At 35.0% G+C, this 19,965-nt stretch overlaps 1 protein-coding gene across 2 annotated transcripts in view; it reads right to left on the reverse strand.

Annotated features, from left to right (window-relative positions):
- The window catches only part of PRKACB (protein kinase cAMP-activated catalytic subunit beta), a 142,789-nt gene that overhangs the window by 74,252 nt on the left and 48,572 nt on the right, over window positions 1-19,965 (reverse strand). The window contains exon 1 of one of the 2 annotated variants that reach the window (XM_040232453.1): window positions 10,208-10,587. The exons of the other annotated variant lie outside the window; for it this stretch is intronic. Coding sequence (XP_040088387.1) covers window positions 10,208-10,391 — 184 coding nt within the window. The 5' untranslated portion in view covers window positions 10,392-10,587. Of the gene's footprint in view, window positions 1-10,207; window positions 10,588-19,965 lie in introns of those variants that run through there. 2 annotated transcript variants of the gene reach the window in all.

Below are 19,965 nucleotides of genomic sequence, written 5' to 3' on the forward strand. Positions count from 1 at the left end.
TTGCTGGGAGTTGGACACGTCTGAGTGACTTCACTTTCATTTTTCACTTTCATGCATTGGAGAAGGAAATGGCAACCCATTCCAGTGTTCTTGCCTGGAGAATCCCAGGGATGGGGAAGCCTGGTGGGCTGCCGTCTATGGGGTCGCAAAGAGTTGGACACGACTGAAGTGACTTAGCAACAGCAGCAGCAGCACTTCATTGTATATATGTACCACAGCTTTTTTATCCATTCATCTGTCAGTAGACATCTAGGTTGCTTCCCTGTTCTAGCTGTTGTAAATAGTGCTGCAATGAACACTGGGGTACCTGTGTCTTTTTCAATTTTGGTTTCCTCAGGTTATAAGCCTAGAAGAGGGATTGCTGGGTCAAATGGCGGTTTTATTCCTAGCTTTTAAAGGAATCTCTATACCATCTTCCATAGTGGCTGTTTCAGTTTACATTCCTACCAGAAATGCAAGAATGTTCCCTTCTCTTTGCATCCTCTCCAGCATTTACTGTTTGTAGATTTTTCGATGATGGCCATTCTGACTGGTGTGAGATGGTATCTCATTGTAGTTTTGATTTGCATTTCTGTATAATGAGTGATGCTGAGCATCTTTTCATGTGCTTGTTAGCCATCTACAGGTCTTCTTTGGAGAAATGTCTCTTCAGGTCCCTTTCCCACTGTTTGATTGCGTTGTTTGCTTTTCTGGTATTGAGTTGTATGAGCTGCTTGTATATTTTGGAAATTAACTCTTTGTCAGTTGTTTCCTTTGCTATTACTTTCTCCCATAATGAGGGCTGTCTTTTCACCTTGTTTGTAGTTTCCTTTGCTTTGCAAAAGCTTTTAAGTTTAATTAGGTCCCACTTGTTTATTTTTATTTCCATTACTATAGGAGGTGGGTCATAGAAGATCTTGCTTTATGTCATCGAGTGTTCTACCTATGTTTTCCTCTTATAGTTTTATAGTTTCTGGTCATACATGTAGGTCTTTAATCCATTTTGAGTTTATCTTTGTGTGTGATGTTAGGTAGTGTTCTAATTTCATTCTTTTGTACATAGCTCTCCAGTTTTCCCAGCATCACTTTTTGAAGATGCTGTCTTTGCCTCATTGCATATTCTTGTCTCCTTTGTCAAAAGAAGGTATCCATTAGTGCGTGGGTTTATCTCTGGGCTATATTGTTCCATTGGTCTATATTTCTGTTTTTGTGCCAGTACCATACCGTCTTAATGACTATAGCTTTGTAGTATAGTCTGAAGTCAGGAAAGTTGATTCCTCCAGCTCCATTCTTCTTTCTCAAGACTGCTTTGGCTATTCGGGGTCTTTTGTGTTTCCATGTGAACTGTGAAATTTTTTTGTTCTAGTTCTGTGAAAAATGCCATCAGTAATTTGATAGGGATCACGTTGAGTCTGCAGACTGCATTTGGTAGTGTAGTCATCTTCACAATGTTGACTCTTCCTACACAGGAACATGGAATATCTCTCCATCTGTTTATGTCATCTTTGATTTCTTTCATCAGTGTTTTATAATTTTTCTGTATATAGGTCTTTTGTCTCCTTAGATAGATTTATTCCTAGGTATTTTATTCTTTTTGTTGCAATGGTGAATGGGATTGATTCCTTAATTTCTCTTTCTGATTTTTCATTGTTAGTATATAGGAATGCAAGTGATTTCTGTGTATTGACCTTGTATCCTGCAACTTTGCTGAATTCACCGATTAGCTCTAGTAATTTTCTGATAGTTTCTGTTGGGTTTCTATTTACAGTATCATGTCATCTGCAAACAGTGAGAGTTTTACTTCTTTTCTGATATGGACTCATTTTATTTCTTTTTCTTCTCTAATTGCCATAGCTAGGACTTCCAAAACTATGTTGAATAATAGTGGTGAGACTGGACACCCTTGTCTTGTTCCTGATCTCAGAGGGAATGCTTTGTTTTTCACCATTGAGAATGATGTTTGCTGTGGGCTTTTCATATACGGCCTTACTATGTTGAAGTAGGTTCCTTCTATGCCCATTTTTTGAAGCATTTTTATCATAAATGGATGCTGAATTTTGTTGAAAGCCTTTCCTGCATCTATTGAGATGATCATATGGTTTTTATCTTTGAATTTGCTAATATGGTGTATCACATTGATTGATTTGCATATATTGAAGAATCCTTGCATCCCTGGAATAAACCTGACTTGATCATGGTGTATATGCTTTTTAATGTGTTGCTGAATTCTGCTTGCTAGAATTTTGTTGAGGATTTTTGCATCTATGTTCATCAGTGATATTGGCCTTTAGTTTTCTTTTTCTGTGTTGTCTTTGTCTGGTTTGGTATCAGGGTGATGGTGGCCTCATAGAATGAGTCTGGAGATGTTCCTTCCTCTGCAATTTTTTGGAAGAGTTTCAGAAAAATAGGCATTAACTCTTCTCTCAGGGTTTGATAGAATTCCCCTGGGAAGCCATCTGGCCCTGGGCTTTTGTTTTTTGGGAGATTTTTGATCACTGTTTCGATTTCAGTGTTTGTAACTGGGTTGTTCATAATTTCTATTTCCTTCCCAATTCAGTCTTGGGAGGCTGACCTATTTTAAGCATCTGTCCGTTTCCTCTAGACTGTCCTCTAGGTTGTCTCATATTTTCTTATGGTCCATTGTATTTCTGTGTTTTCTTTTGTAACCTCTTTTTCATTTCTAATTTTGTTGATCTTTCTCCTTTTTTTTCTTGATAAGTCTGACTAGTGGTTTGTCAATTTTGTTTATCTTCTCAAGAAACAGCTTTTAGTTTTATTAATCTTTGCTATCTGTTAATTTTAGGTATTCATTTTTTTTCATTTATTTCTGTTCTAATCTTTATGATTTCTTTCCTTCTGCTGACTTTGGGATTTTTTTGTTCTTCTTTTTCCAGCTGCTTTAGATGTAGAGTTAGGTTGTCTATTCAATGCTTTTCTTGTTTCTTAATGAATTACTGTATCGCTATAAACTTCCCTCTTAGAACTGCTTTTGATGAATCCCATAAGTTTTGGGTCATGTTTTCACTGTCATTTGTTTCTAGGAATCTTTTGATTTCCTTTCTTATTTCTTCAGTAACCTTTAGTAATGTATTATTCAATCTCCATGAGTTTGTATTTTTTGCAGTTTTCTTCCTTTTTTTTTTTTTCATGCAGTTGATATCTAGTCTCACAGCATTGTGGTCAGAGAAGATATATGATACAATGTCAATTTTCTTAAATTTACTGAGGCTTGATTTGTGGCCCAAGATGCAGTCTCTCCTGGAGAATATTCCATGTGCACTTCAGAAGAAAGTGTATTCTTCTGCATTTGGATGGAAAGTCCTGAAGATATCCATTAGGTCCATATGGTCTAATGTTTCATTTAAGGTTTCTGTTTCCTTATTGATTCTTTGTTTTGATGATCTGTCCAATGGTGTAAGTGGGGTGTTAAAGTCTACTACTATTGTGTTACTGTCAATTTCCCTTCTTATGCCTGTTAGTGTTTCCCTTATGTATTGAGGTGCTCCTATGTTGGGTGCATAAATATTTACAATTGTTATGTCTTTTTCTTGGACTGATCATTATGTACTGTCCTTCTTTGTCTCTTGTAATATTCTTTATTTTAAAGTCTATTTGTCTGAAATAAGGATTGTCACTCCAGCTTTCTTTTGCTTTCCATTTGCATGTAATATCTTTTCCAACATTTTACTTTCAGTCTATATGTGTCTCTAGTTCTGAAGTGCATCTCCAGTGGACAGTATATATGTATGTGTGTGTGTGTGTGTGTGTGTGTATATATATATATATATATATATATATATGTCTTATTTTTGTATCCATTCAGTCTGTATCTTTGGTTGGTGCATTTAATCTGTTTACACTTAAGATAATTATTGATATATATGTTACTATTGGCATTTTCTCAATTGTTTCAGGTTTGCCTTTGCAGTTCTTTCCTTTCTCTTGTGTTTACTGGCTATATAAGTCCCTTTAGTATATGCTGCAAGGCTGGTTTGGTGGTACTGAGTTTTCTTAACTTTTGCTTGTCTGTAAAGCTTTTGATTTCTCCATCAATTTTGAATGAGATCTTTGCCAGGTACAGTAATCTTGGTGGTAGATTTTTCTCTTTCAGTACTTTAAATATATCTTGCCATTCCCTTCTGGCCTGCAGAGTTTCTGCTGAAAGATCCACTGTTAATTGTATGGGTTTTCTGTTGCTTTTCCTTTGCTGCTTTTAATAATCTTGCTTTGCATTTAGCACTTTTTTTTAATAAACTTCAAACTGTTTATTTTGTATTGGGATGCAACCAATTTGAAACAAATTTAATCTGAAAGAATACAGTACATGTGTATCTGGGACAGAATTTAATACAAAAGTCTTAAAATGGTTATAACAGTTCTCTACAATTGTTCTATAAAATATAAATATAATGATATGCACAAAGATTTAGCTACAAAGATGTTTATCACAGCAGTTTTTTATAAAATAGCAAAATATTTAAAAGTCTAGATGGCTAGTGATGGTTTAAATTGTGGTATATCCTTAAGACTGAATACAAAAAAGCCATTTATACTGTAGAACAATCTCTATGATAAGGCAAAATGTTATGGCATATTGTATCGAGATATTCCAATTTACAGTGGAGATTTGTGTACCTATGCATAAAACAGATATACATAGAACAAGATTATCTTTTGGTGGGATTGCATGTGATTTTTTTACTTTGTTCTTTTCTATAGTTTGCGAATTTTCTCCAATGAAGGCATAATATTTGTAATCAGATTAAAATGTTATTAGGGAAAAAGTGTTTCTCAAACTTTAATGTGCATATCAATCAGCTGGGTAATCTTGTTAAAGTTCAGATTCTGACTCACTAGATCTAGATCTGGGCCTGATTTTTAACAGGCTCCTGGGTGATGCTAATGCTACTAAACTGGGATGAAACTTGAGCAAGACACTATATAATATTATATACTCAGTCTTCTTTCTCTAACCATGTCGATTACAAAGTTAGCAATAGAACAAATTTTTAGAGAAAGCTTGTTACTGTAAGACTATAGTGATATTTAATGTTGGTCTAATAAACAATTCAACATTAACTGAGAAATACGCTGGCAATACAAAACAAACTTACAAATTCTATGCCTTTTAGGAGTTTAAAATCAAATAGGGGAGAGAGGTAACTTGAGTACTAATGTAATATAATTTTAATACTATATAATAAAGCATAACAGAAGTGAGTATAGATGTTATAGAACACAGGAACAGATCATGAATTCTAAAAAGGATAAAAGTCAGAGGAACAGAATGCTTCAGTGATTTTGTTAGAGATAATATGTGAGCAGAGGCTTAAAGTAGGATATATCCTCATCACTGGCAGTAGTAGGAAATTCCAAGTAGAAGAAACACCTTACATTGTTGTTATAATGGGATTTCATTGTCTGACTACTCATTATCATGTTCACATAGTGGTGAAAAGTGTTGGTTCTAATTATTAAGAGAAATGCAAAAATCAAAACCACACAAAGCTATCACCTCACGCCTCACAGAATGGCTATCAACCAAAATGTACAAATAACAAATGTTGGAGAAGATATGGAGAAAAGGAAAGTCTCATAAACTGTTGACGGGCATGTAAATTGGTGCAGCCACTAGGGGGAACAGTAACTACCATATGATCCAGCAATTCCACTCTAGAATATATATATCCAAAAAAAAAAAGAAAACAATAATTCAAAAAGATACATGCATCCCAACCTTCATAGCAGCACTATTTAAAATAGCCAAGACATGGAAGCAACCCAAATGTCCATCAATAGACAACTGGAAGGTATGGTATATAGATGTGCGTATATATGTGTGTGTGTGTGTATGTGTATGTGTATGTGTGTGTATATATATGTAGGTGTACATATGTATATAAATATATATATACACACATACATAATACTCAGCTACTAAAAATAATGAAATACTGCCATTTTCAGTAACGTGGATGGCCCTAGATAATATTATGCTTAGTGAAATAAGTTAGAGAAAGACAAATATGACTCACAGACAGAAACAGACTCATAGACATAGAAAACCAACTCACAGACATTGAAAATAAACTTGTGGTTACCAAAGTAGAGAGGGAAAAGGTGGGGCACAAATTAATGGTATGAGATTAACATATACAAATTACTACATATAAAGTACAGAAGCAACAAGGATTTAATGTACAGCACAGGGAATTATCCCCATTATCTTGATAATGGAATAGAATCTGCAAAGAGCTAAAGCAGTTCTAATAGACCAGTTTAGGCAGTTTTAACTTTCCAAAGTTCATACAGTCTTTAAGGCAGTTTACTCCCATGCTTTAGTGCAGAGGTCTCCAACCTCCAGGATCTAATGCATGATGATTTGAGGTGGAGCTGATGTAATAATAATAGAAATAAAGTACACAGTCAGTGTAATGTACTTCAATCATCCTTCCCCCAGTCTGTGGAAAAACTGTCTTCCCTGGTGCCTAAAAGGTTGGAGACAGCTGCTTTAGTGTACTATATCTGTATCTTTGTAACTTCTAAGCTAAAAGACCTCCCACGTTATCTCTTTATCTACTTTTTTCATCTGCAATATTCCACTACTTCTTGGTAGTAATTAATTTTTTGAGGATTTACAATATTATAGCCTGAAAACTAGGCTATGGGAAAAATAATATTGAATTATTACCCTCAAAAACAAGACAAGAAAGAGCAAACATACAGACAACGTAGTAGTCAAGGAACAATGAAATAGCAGCTTAAAAATGTATAAGTAACTTTCTGTGGGAGTTTAGCACTAAAGAAGAAATTAGCATTAAGAAGAAGATGGAGCCTTCAATATACTGAAAAATGAATTTTGAGACTCAGAGGAGGAAAAGGTGACTGTAGCCATGAAATTAAAAGACACTTACTCCTTGGAAGGAGAGTTAGACAACCTAGACAGCATATTACGAAGCAGAGACATTATTTTGCCAACAAAGGTCTGTCTGGTCAAGGTTATGGTTTTTCCAGTAGTCATGTATGGATGTGAGAGTTGGACTGTGAAGAAGGCTGAGCACTGAAGAATTGATGCTTTTGAACTGTGGTGTTGGAGAAGACTCTTGAGAGTCCCTTGGACTGCAAGGAGATCCAACCAGTCCATCCTAAAGGAGATCAGTCCTGAATGTTCACTGGAAGGACTGATGTTGAAGCTGAAACTCCAATACTTTGGCCACCTGATGCAAAGAGTTGACTCATTTGAAAAGACCCTGATGCTGGGAAAGATTGAGGGCAGGAGGAGATGGGGATGACAGAGGATGAGATGGTTGGATGGTTATCACCAACTCTATGGACATGAATTTGGGTAAACTCTGGGAGTTGGTGGACAGGGAGGCCTGGCGTGCTATGGTTCATGGGGTCGCAAAGAGTTGGACATGACTGAGCAACTGAACTGAACTGAGCTCTGATTCTATCTGAAAAAAATCCGTATACAAAATTGCTCATTTGTTCAATACAGTATTTTTATCTAAACTTCACTAATATGGATATGTATATTATATATATACAGGAATATATATATTCACAGGAAAGAATAGGTAAAGTATTTGATGGTATTCATCTATTCAGCGCTTAAACTGTTGCAATTAGACATAAAATATATAAAGTCCAACATTTAAAATGTGTAAAACTTCCATCAAGTTCAGCATTGTATAACTCAACATAGTATTTATGATCAAAGAAAGATTTAGAAGCTAACCATAACAAATTTGCTAGAAAGAAAACTCAGTGGAATGTCAATATTCCCTTTCATTCTGAGTCATAATAAAAAGAATTCCTTCATGTTTTTGTTTTGAACTTCATGTACTTATATGTTCATGGAATCAGCTGTTAAATATTTATGTTATCAAACAGGAATTCCTGTTACTTTAGCAGTAAAAGATAAAACACACTTAAGACACCTGGAAACCACTATATGGCCTTTATTTTTTGTTTCTTCTTAAATTTAATGTCACTGAAGAATAAAGAAACTTGTATTAAACTTGTTACATTTCATATATGCCTAAATTGATCATTATAATCTTTACTCAGTAGTTCAGAAACCTAATTTTTACTAAAATTAAATGTAGTTTCTGTGCTTATTTTATTTCCTAAATAGAACTTTTGAAACAAGCATACTCAGAGAGCTTATCAGCAGGAGATATTACATTCTCTTTTCTTATCAAACAAATCATACAAGTAAATTGTCCTAAGTAGCATGAAGAATGTAGTTTGCATGAAAACTTCATTCTGTCAAAGTGCCTTCCATAACTCACACTATAAATGAATAAAAATTTGTGTTTCCACCACAAAAAATAAACCTTGGAATTTTGAAACAAAAGGATTCCTCTGTTTCTGTTGTATCCTTATTTTCTCCTCTACATCAAAACATTTCATAATAGGAAACCAGAACTCCATACTCATCACTACATATATACAATTATTTTGTCTGTGATATTCTGGGATATGAAATAGAAAGTGAAAGAATGCTTGATTAATGAACATTCAGTCACTCTTTAACTATGTCTTATATCACGTCTATTATTTGAATGGCTACAAAGTTTGTACTTAATTTCACTGTGCACTATGATCCTATTAACTTATTTTGTGACATCACAATAAAGAAATATGTTAACAGCATTTTATTTGTTTCTCCAAAAGAAATCATAGTTCCTGATATTACCTTTAGTTGCTAGATTTTAAAATGTGTCTCAGAAAATGTTATAAGGCCCACACATTTTTTTAAATGTTGAGGGTACAGCTCAAACACAACTTTTCATTATTAAAAGCCCATGACATTCATTATTTGTGATACATTTACTAAATACCCTCTATTTGTAGAAATCGGGGCTAGTGTACTAATCCATGCTATCCTCATTCCTTATTGAATGTTTAATTAAAAGATCCCTGAAATGCATAAAAATGATTTCCAAAAGGCCTTAGAAGACTGCAATTTAACAGAATAGGGCAAGTAGAATGAACAGTAAACTTTGTTGCTTGGTAAATTTTAATAATGTACTCCTATGTCAATATTCAACAGTTCATTACCTTGAAGATATTTGCGATTTCTCATCTATCAACTTGTTACATAGTAAGGATTAATTATAAATAATCAAAATCTCTAGAAGGAAAAAACAAGTACAAATACATGTTTTTTACTTTCTCCCTAATATAACTTAAAGGTAAAAAAAATTCTGATGTGATTAAAAAAAATTCAAATAAGCTTCTGTGGAACTATGAAGCTACATAAACAAAGGTATCAATTCTGCAAGCCATTCTTGTTCTGTTGTTGCCTTTTTAGCTGAGTTTTCCTCCTTAACTGCTATGGAGTATATAAACAGAAAGAGGCAAAACCTAGTGCTATTTGGTGATCAAACACACTAAAAAGTACCAAGAGTAATTCTATTGTTCCTTTAATCAGAGTGACAAAAATACTTTGAGGAAGGTTCAAGGTGAGATGTGGAATGGCAGCACTGGTATTGTTTATAATTGAAATGTATCCTTTAAAAATTGCATGTCACAAAAAAATCATTACATATCACCATTCCAGCCAAGCAGTAAGTCCAAACATTTTACCATGTCTGGAAAGAATGTGATGCATGCATAAACAAGTACCCTCCACTATAAGAAAGCTTCTGGTATTTTTAATGTTATAAATGTAAGATTTCACATAGAATACATAGAATAATCATAGTATGCTTTCATATTATAAATCCTGCTTGTTAAACTAACTTTTACACATGCATTTAAAAATAAAATATGGCAAACATAATAAAAATTTAATTATAAATTCAAGAGTTTTTTTTACCCCCTTTTGAATTTTAAGGCTTATAAATGTATGACATTTAAAAAAATAAACTGATTATCTCTCTTAAATGTAGGCATTTCACTTTTACATAAAAACAAAAAAACACAAACAGAACTATAATACACACCAGAAATTAAGAATCTTGCAGAAAATTTTCCCACTGATACTCAATTTAACTGATTGTATTTAAAACAAAACCATGAGCTATGTAATTCAGCTCAATTTATAATCAAGTTTTTGTGGATTTTTTTCAACTTTACCTTGCAAAATATATTTGTGCAAATTACAAAAAAGACAACAACTAAAAAACACCCCCACAGTTCTCTGAGTGATTCTAAAACCCCAATTAGTATTTTAGCTTCTAGTTACAATGTATCATCAAAAAACAAAAACAAAACTTACTTGATCTGTCCCATAAGGCAGTATGTTCAGAGAAATGAAGGCTGTCATTTTCCAGAGTTGTTTTCTGATCATGTGCAGTACCTCTGGAGTGTCTATGAAATAATCGGCTAGCAAAACCTTCCAATTTCTGAAGAGCAGTAGTACCTGTATATTGGTTACAGGGTACTTCTCTATAAGCTGCCATTCATGTGTATTTACACTTAACTTATCGTGACTGAAAATATTTCCCGAAGGAGCTCAACAACTACTTACACAGAAGCTAAGAGCTATGCATGTGTCAAACTTCCTGTTTGCAGGGTATTCAAACCACTACTGCTGTTCTGTTTCCTGTTAATATAAAACAGCACATTACTGAGTCTTAAAACTGTCCAACTAGAAATGAAGATTTTAAAGACTTGCAATATCATCCTAAAAGGGTCTATGTTTGAGTGTTTTAATACTAATACACAGGTTAATGAGAACATTAAATATAAAGCTTTAAATATAAATAATAAGCTGAAAAAAATTTTTAAAGAAAAACTATTTAAACATGCATTACAACCCTATACAAATAACTGAAGGTCAAACTACTCTCCAAATACAATAAGTTTAAAAGGCTGTGTGTGTTTTTCCCCCCAGCAAATCAGCTAATACAGACTAGTATAGACTTTATAGATCCTTATAAACAGTTAACTTTTCATTGAAAACTGGTATGGAACACATATTACAAAACATTAAAAAACAAACATAACTTTTAATGAAAAAAATGTGAACTGTAATTTTAAAAAACTCAACATTGGAAACTCACTGACTTAAATTTAATACGTACAGAAACTACAAAAACTTAGTATGGTAGTACTGCTTACCAAACATAATTTGCTGACAAGTGGACATCAGCAGTACATTTTAAAACATTCTATTATTTGAAAAAATATTAAGATTTAAAGTATATAAAATCAGTCACAGCAAGAAATTTCAATTGAGAGGAAAAAATCCTTCTAGTTGACTGAGATATGTTAATTTCTAGACTTGACACTGAGGATTGCGGCTTACCTGATCTCTTGATTTAGGGATCTCACTTTGAAACAGCTCTTTCAGTTACAAGTAGACTGTCCATTTACACAAAAATGTAACCTGTGACATTTAAAACTGATTCTGGGTACTTGCCTGTGACACTTTTATTAAAGGATGATAAAGGGGGAGGAAGGAGGGAAAGGAAAGAAAGATCTTTTGAAAAAAATCCACTGGGACATGAGAGGGAGATTCAAGAGGGAGGGAATATGTGTATACTTATGGCTGACTGATGTCGAGGTTTGACAGAAAACAACAAAATTCTGTAAAGCAATTATCTTTCAATTAAAAAATAAATTATAGAAAAGTAATCTATCAAAAAATCTTATGATTTCCTGCCTACTGCTTAACAAACAAAATAAATAGAAACAATGACAAGCAGAACAAAAAGGAATAATAATCAAATTAGGATACCACACACACACACACATGCATACAAAGAAAACATTGACTAATGTATTTTGCCAAATAAGAGCTCATTTGTGTACATTTTATTTTGTGCAATAAAATTAGTATCAATCTAAACAAACAGGCAACAGTATCTACAAGACCAAACTTCTTAAATTGTAGCTTTCTGAGAAATGTGTGTATATAATAGATAATTTCTTTATTAACAACGGACTTTATACAAAACACACCATCAACAGGTGTCTACAGTCTTTAATAAACATCTATAGAGTATGAGCTGTCTCTTTACGGGTGTAAAGTGGATAAAATTCCTGAATCTTTCACTTGCTTTCTTGGGATAAATTCTATTCATCCTCAAGGCTCAGCAAAAATGTCACTTCTTCATGGAATGTTTCCCAAACATTTCCTGGAAAAATAAACTGCTCTCTCCACTGTTTCCAATAATCTTGGAATTTTATGTTAAAATTTGTTTATAAATTTATGTCTCAAATTGTGCAATGCACATATTACATAATAAATATACATATAAAAGTATTCATTCATTTGTAATAAGTTAAAGGTCTAAGTAGAATCAAACACTTGAAAATATTTTACTTATGATAGGATCATATTTGTAAATTATCCAAAAACCACCTAGCTGTTCATATATAGAGACAAAAGCAAAGGAAGTAATGTCATTTAACTTCTCTATTTAATCTGTTACAAAATTTTATTCATTCTTTGGGTTTCATTTTTATTAGTGCAAATGTGGATTTCTAAAATAACTTCTTTTCCCTTCTTCTAGCCACTTCTTGCAATCACTCATCTTTGACATATGAACCTCCCCAAAATATTACACTCACAGTATTCCCTTGCCCAAAGTACAAGCTAATTCTAATATTTCAGCCCAAAATATTTGTTTTTAACACATGTCTAGCTAGACATATCCAACATTGCTGGAGTTTTGTACAAATATTCCAGATTTCTAATAACACTCAGATTAATTTATTTAAAGCAATGTATATACTTTATAACAAAATTACCATAGGAAGGAGGGGGAGGAGGTGGAAGAAGCAGAGAAGGGAGTAATCTTCAACATTTAAAATTTATCCTTTTTCTTTAATAAAACTCTTTTTTATCTGTTACAAAGTCCTTATAGAAAGTAAAATCTTGAGTCCCTACAGCAGTACTTCTGTATACGGTAATGTGACCAGGAAGCTGTTGTTATATAAGTACTTAGGCAATTTGATTTTTACTACAAAGAACTCTACTGTCATCTACTGCTAGAAAGAAATAACTACAGCTTTAACTAAAACTGAATTTCTTCATAATTCAAATTAATCTTAAGAAGTATTTTGCTTGTTACCCTGATAGTATCTTCATAACCTGAATTTGTGCTAAGATGTCTAGCCATTTACCCAAAACTTGCTGTAACAACATATCTTATATTGTATTAATAGTTTAAATAATGTATGATAATAAATTATACCAGGGCTTCCCTGGTAGCTCAGATGGTAAAGAATCTGCCTGCATTGCTGGAGACCTGGGTTTGATCCCTGGGTCGGGAAGATCTCCTGGAGCAGAGAAGGCAAACCACTCCAGCATTCTCGCCTGGAGAATCCCATGGACAGACCATGGGGTCACAAACAGTCTGACATGACTAAGCGACTAACACTTTCACTTTCACTATGATAATAAAACTAGACAGTAGTTAACCTAGAAGTTATAAAATCTTTATTATTCATTCTACATTAATTCTAAAATTCATAATAGTTTTCAGAGTTGAACCTCCTTTGATTGCCATATCACAAAATATTGCTTTATTTCTGATGTTTAATAATAGCAATGATGATACCTTACATTTACAAAAACATTTTACAACATATAAAACGGTTTCCACTGATTTCAAAAGAAGCAAACAGGATAGGTATTATTATCCTTATTTTAAGATTAGAAAACAAACATAAATATTAAGTGACTTGCCAAAAGTCACCTATGTCTTCTGCCTCCTAGATTAAGGCTATTTGTACTGACAATAATGATTCCCACTTCAAACAAGGGTAGCAAAGTGAAGATTAACAGCTAGTAGGAGATGGAAATAGTTTCCAGAGTCTGAGATTCTGCCCCGAGAAAATGTTCATTCAGATGGTTACCTTATAGCCATGCAATTTCACTGTCCACATTTATGTTTATAATCATATTGGGACCAAGTAAAGCTATATACTTTAGAGTTTGAAGGTTAAATTTAAAAAAACAAACAAACATGGAAGCATATTTGATATGTAAATAATACATCTACTGCAGGCAGAGGGCAAATGATATGACCATGACCCCTGCTATACAAATAATGGTTTTAGAGTAATAGTTTTGCCTTTCCCAAAATGGATTCATACCTTTTATAAGTGACTTCAACTATTTAAAACTGGCTGATTCCATTTAGCACAGTGTACAACTGAGGTTCATCCACGTTGTGTTTTTCAATAGCTTACTAATTTTTTATTGACTAGTACTCCACTGTATGGATTTACCACAATTTATATATCCATTTACAATCAAATTGCCTTGGCACCTTTGTCAAAAATCAGTTAACCATTAACTGTGTAGGTCTATTCTAGATTTTCCACATTGTTCTACTGATCTCTGTGCCAGTTCTTTCATCAGTGGCATACTGTGTTGAGTACTGTACGTATATTTTAAGTCTTCAAACTGGTTGCATGAATCTTTCAACACTGTTTTATAAATTGTTTTGGCTATTATAGTTTCTTAACTTCTCTATATAAATTTTAAAAGTTTGTCCATGTCTACAAAAATAATGTTGCTAGAACTTAATTGAGACTGATTATTGAGAGAAATGATAACAATAGCTTGAGTCTTTCAATCCATGATCATATCGTATCTCATTTTTCAGGGCCTTTGATTTCCTTCATCAATGTTTCATATTTTTCAGCATACAGATCCTGTACATATTTTGTCAGTCTTATACCTAAGTACTTACTGCTCTTTAATTGGAGCTATTATAAGTGGTACTTTGAGAGATGTTTGCAACTGTTCATTGCTAGTATATAGAAATATGACTTATTTTTGTATGCTAACCTTATGTTCTGGAACCTGGCTAAACTCACTTCTTAAGCTTTAGGAATCTTTTCTTTTTGTAGATTGCTTGAGATTTTCTTTGTAGAAAATTGTTACCTTTGAACAGATACAATTTGGTTTATTTTTCCTTTTTAATTCCTTTGTTATTTACTTTTCTTGTGATACTGCACTGGCTAGGACTTCCAGGAACACATTAAACAAGTGGTAAGACTGAACATTCTTGCCTTATTCCCAATCTTAGGAACAAAGGGTTCAGTTTCTCATCATTAATTTTGATGTCAGCTGTAGAAATTTTTTGTAGATACTCCATACTGAGATAAAGAACTTCACTTTTATTCCTAGAAGCTGAGTGCTTTTATATAAAAAGGATGAATTTTATCAAATGCTTTTTCACATTTCTTGGTTTGATCATATGGCTTTAGTCTTTAGTCTGCTAATATGGTGGATCACAGTTACTAATTTTCAAATATTAAACCAGACTTGAATTCCCAACATAAACACCTCTTGGTCTTGGTGTACTATTCTTTTTCTAAATTGCTGAATTCAATTTACTAATATTTTATTAAAGATTGGTATATGTTTACAAGATATATTGTTTTGAAGTTTTATTTTTATGTACAGTCGTTGCATGATTTTGACATCAGATTAAGGAAGGTTGCATAAAATAGAGGATTCTTTTATTTAATTTTTATGATCTTATTTTATTAGGAGGATAATTGATTTAGAGAACTTAATTGTTTTCTGCCAAATATCAACATGAATCACCCATATATTAACATATGTCCCCTCCATTTTGAATTTCCTTCCCATCTACTCCCTCATCACACCCCCCTAGACTGTTACAGAGTTCCTGTTTGAGCTCCCTGAGTCACAGCAAAGTCCCATTAGATATCTATTTTATTTATGGTATTGTAAGTTTCCATGTTACTCTCTCCATACATTTCACCCTCTTCTTCCCTCTTCCCCATGTCCATAAGTCTGTTCTCTTTGTCTGTTTCTCCATTGCTGTGCTACAAATAAATTCATCAATTCCATCTTATTAGATTCCATATATATGCAGTAGTATACGATATTTATCTTTCTCTTTCTGACTTACTTCACTTCTGTATAATAGCCTATAAGTTCGTCCATCGCATTAGAACTGACTCAAATGTGGTCCTTTTCATGGCTGAGTAAGATAATCACACTGGTGTGATCACTCACCTAGAGCCAGATATCCTGGAATGTGAAGTCAAGTGGGCCTTAGAAAGCATCACTACGGACAAAGCTAGTGGAGGTGATGGAATTCCAGTTGAGCTGTTTCAAATCCTGAAAGATGATGCTGTGAAAGTGCTGCACTCAATATGCCAGCAAATTTGGAAAACTCAGCAGTGGCCACAGGACTGGAAAAGGTCAGTTTTCATTCCAATCCCAAAGAAAGGCAATGCCAAAGAATGCTCAAACTACCGCACAATTGCACTCATCACACATGTTAGTAAAGTAATGTTCAAAATTCTCCAAGCCAGGCTTCAGCAATACATGAACTGTGAACTTCCAGATGTTCAAGCTGGTTTTAGAAAAGGCAGAGGAACCAGAGATCAAATTGCCAACATCCGCTGGATCGTCGAAAAAGCAAGAGAGTTCCAGAAAAACATCTATTTCTGCTATATTGAATATTCCAAAGCCTTTGTGTGGATCACAATAAACTGTGGAAAATTCTGAAAGAGATGGGAACACCAGACCACCTGACCTGCCTCTTGAGAAATCTGTATGCAGGTCAGGAAGCAACAGTTAGAACTGGACATGGAACAACAGACTGGTTCCAAATGTACATCAAGGCTGTATATTGTCACTCTGCTTATTTAACTTATATGCAGAGTACATCATGAGAAACTCTGGGCTGGAAGAAGCACAAGCTGGAATCAAGATTGCTGGGAGAAATATCAATAACCTCAGATATGCAGATGACACCACCCTTATGGCAGAAAGTGAAGAGGAACTAAAAAGCCTCTTGATGAAAGTGACAGAGGAGAGTGAAAAAGTTGGCTTAAAGCTCAACATTCAGAAAACGGAGATCATGGCATCTGGTCCCATCACTTCATGGGAAACGGGGAAACAGTGGAAACAGTGTCAGACTTTATTTTGGGGGGCTCCAAAATCACTGCAGATGGTGACTGCAGCCATGAAATTAAAAGGCGCTTACTCCTCGGAAGGAAAGTTATGACCAACCTAGATAGCATATTAAAAAGCAGAGACATTACTTTGCCAACTAAGGTCCATCTAGTCAAGGCTATAGTTTTTCCAGCAGTCATGTATGGATGTGAAAGTTGGACTGTGAAGAAAGCTGAGTGCCGAAGAATTGATGCTTCTGAAGTGTGATGTTGGAGAAGACTCTTGAGAGTCCCCTGGACTGCAAGGAGATCCAATCAGTCCATTCTAAAGGAGATCAGTCCTGGGTGTTCTTTAGAAGGAATGATGCTAAAGCTGAAACTCCAGTACTTTTGCCACCTCATGCAAAGAGCTGACTCATTGGAAAGGACTCTGATGCTGGGAGGGATTGGGGGCAGGAGGAAAAGGGGATGACAGAGGATGAGATGGCTGGATGGCACCACTGACTCGATGGACGTGAGTTTGAGTGAACTCCGGGAATTGGTGATGGACAGGGAGGCCTGGTGTGCTGCAATTCATGGGGTTGCAAAGAGTTGGACACAACTGAACGACTGAACTGAACTGAATATGTACCATGGTTTCTTTATCCATTCATCTGTCAGTGGACATCTATGTTGTTTCCATGTTCTACCTGCTGTAAATAGTGCTGCTCAACATCACTCATTATAAGAGAAGTATTCTTTTACTTTCTGGAGATGACTGGAGGGAACTGAAATCATCTCCTCCTAAAATTTTTGGGAGTATTTATCAGGAAAACTATCTGGGCCAGTAGTTTGATTTTAAATAAGTCATTCAGTTGTGTCTGACTCTTTGCAACCCCGTAGACTGTAGCACACCAGTCTTCCCTGTCCATCACCAACTCCTGAAGCTTGTTCAAACTCATGTCCACGGAGTTGGAGAAGCCATCCCACCATCTCATGATCTGTCATCCCCTTCTCCTCATGCCTTCAATCTTTCCCAGCATCAGGGTCTTTTCAAATGAGTCAGTTCTTCCCATCAGGTGGCCAAAATACTGGAGTTTCAGCTTCAGCATCAGTCCTTCCAATGAATATTCAAGACTGATTTCCTTTAGGATGGACTGGTTTGATGTCCTTGCAGTCCAAGGGACTCTCAAGTGTCTTCTCCAACACCACAGTTTAAAAGCAACAGTTCTTTGGTGTTCAGCTTTCTTTATAGTCCAACTCTCATATCTGTACATGACTATGGGAAAAACAATAGCTTTGACTAGATGGACTTTTGTTGGCAAAGTAACATCTCTGTTTTTTAATATGCTGTCTAGGTTGGTCATAGCTTTTCTCCCAAGGTGCAAGCCTCTTTTAATTTCATGGCTGCAGTCACCATGTGCAGTGATTTTGGAGCCCAAGAAAATAAAGTCTGTCACAGTTTACCCAGTTTACACTGTTTCCCCCATCTATATGCCATGAAAAGATGGGACTGAATGCCATGGTCTTAGTTTATTGACTGTTGAGTTTTAAGCGAGCTTTTTCAATCTCCTCTTTCACTTTTATCAGGAGGCTCTTCAGTTCTTTTTTACTTTCTACCATTAAGGGTGGTGTCATCTGCATATCTGAGGATATTGATATTTCTCCCGGCAATCTTGATTCCAGCTTGTGCTTCATGCAGCCTGGCATTTTGCATAATGTAAGCAGAGTGACAATATACAGCCTTGACGTATTCCTTTGTGAATTTGGAACCAGTATGTTGTTACATGCCCAGTTCTAACTGTTGCTTCTTGACCTGCACACAGATTTCTCAGAAGGCCGGTCAGGTGGTCTAGTACTTCCATCTCTTTAAGAATTTTCCACAGTTTGTTGTGACCTACTCAGTCAAGAGCCTTTGCATAATCAATAAAGTACATGTTTTTCTGGAATTCTCTTGCTTTTTCAATGATCCAATGGATGTTGACAATTTGGTCTCTGGTTCCTCTGTCTTTTCTAAATCCAGTTTGAACATCTGGAAGTTCATGGTTCATGGACTGTTGAAACCTGGCTTGGAGAATTTTGAGCATTACTTTCCTAGCGTGTGAGATGAGTGCAATTATATGGTAGTTTGAGCATTCTTTGGCATTGCCTTTTTTGGGATTGGAATGAAAACACCTTTTCCAGTCCTGTGGCCACTGCTGAGTTTTCCAAATTTGCTGGCATATTGGGTGCAGCACGTTCATAGCATCATAGCTTAACTGGAATTCCATCCATCCATTCCTCCACTAGCTTTGTTCATAGTGATGATTCCTAAGGCCCACCTGACTTCACATTCCAGGATGTCTGGCTCTAGGTGAATGATCACACCTAGTTGTGTGGTTATCTGGGTCATGAAGATCTTTTTTGTATAGTTCTTTTGCTACCTCTTCTTAATATCTTCTGCTTTTGTTAGGTCCATACCATGTCTGCCCTTCATTGTGCCCATCTTTACATGAAATGCTCTCTTGGTATCTCTAATTTTCTTGAAGGGATCTGTAGTCTTTCCCATTCTATTATTTTCCTCTATTTCTTTGCACTGATCACTGAGGAAGGTTTTCTTATCTCTCCTTGTTCTTCTTTGGAACTCTGCATTCAAATGGATATGTATCTTTCCTTTCCTCCTTTGCCTTTCACTTCTCCTCAGCTATTTGTAAGGCCTTTTCAGACAACCATTTTGCCTTTCTGCATTTCTTTTTCTTGGGGATGATCTTGATCACTGCCTCCTGTACCATGTCACGGACCTCTGTTTCCATAGTTCTTCAGGCTCTCTATCAGATCTAGTCCCTTGAATCTATTTGTCACTTCCACTGTATAAAGGATTAGATTTAGGTCATATCTTCTTGGTCTAGTGGTTTTCTTTACTTTCTTCAATTTAAGTCTGAATTTTGCAAGAAGGAGTTCATGATCTGAGCCACAGTCAGCTCCAGGTCTTGCTTTTGCTGACTGACTGGAGCTTTTCCATCTTTGGCTGCAAAGAATATAATCAGTCTGATTTCGGTGTTGGCCATCTGGTGATGTCCATATGTAGAGTCATCTCTTGTGTTACTGGAAGAGGGTGTTTGCTATGACCAGTGCATTGTCGTGCAAAACTCTGTTAGCCTTTACCCTGCTTCCTTTTGT

The sequence above is a fragment of the Oryx dammah genome, unplaced genomic scaffold (genome assembly GCF_014754425.2).
Source record: "Oryx dammah isolate SB20612 unplaced genomic scaffold, SCBI_Odam_1.1 HiC_scaffold_28, whole genome shotgun sequence".
NCBI lineage: Eukaryota > Metazoa > Chordata > Mammalia > Artiodactyla > Bovidae > Oryx > Oryx dammah.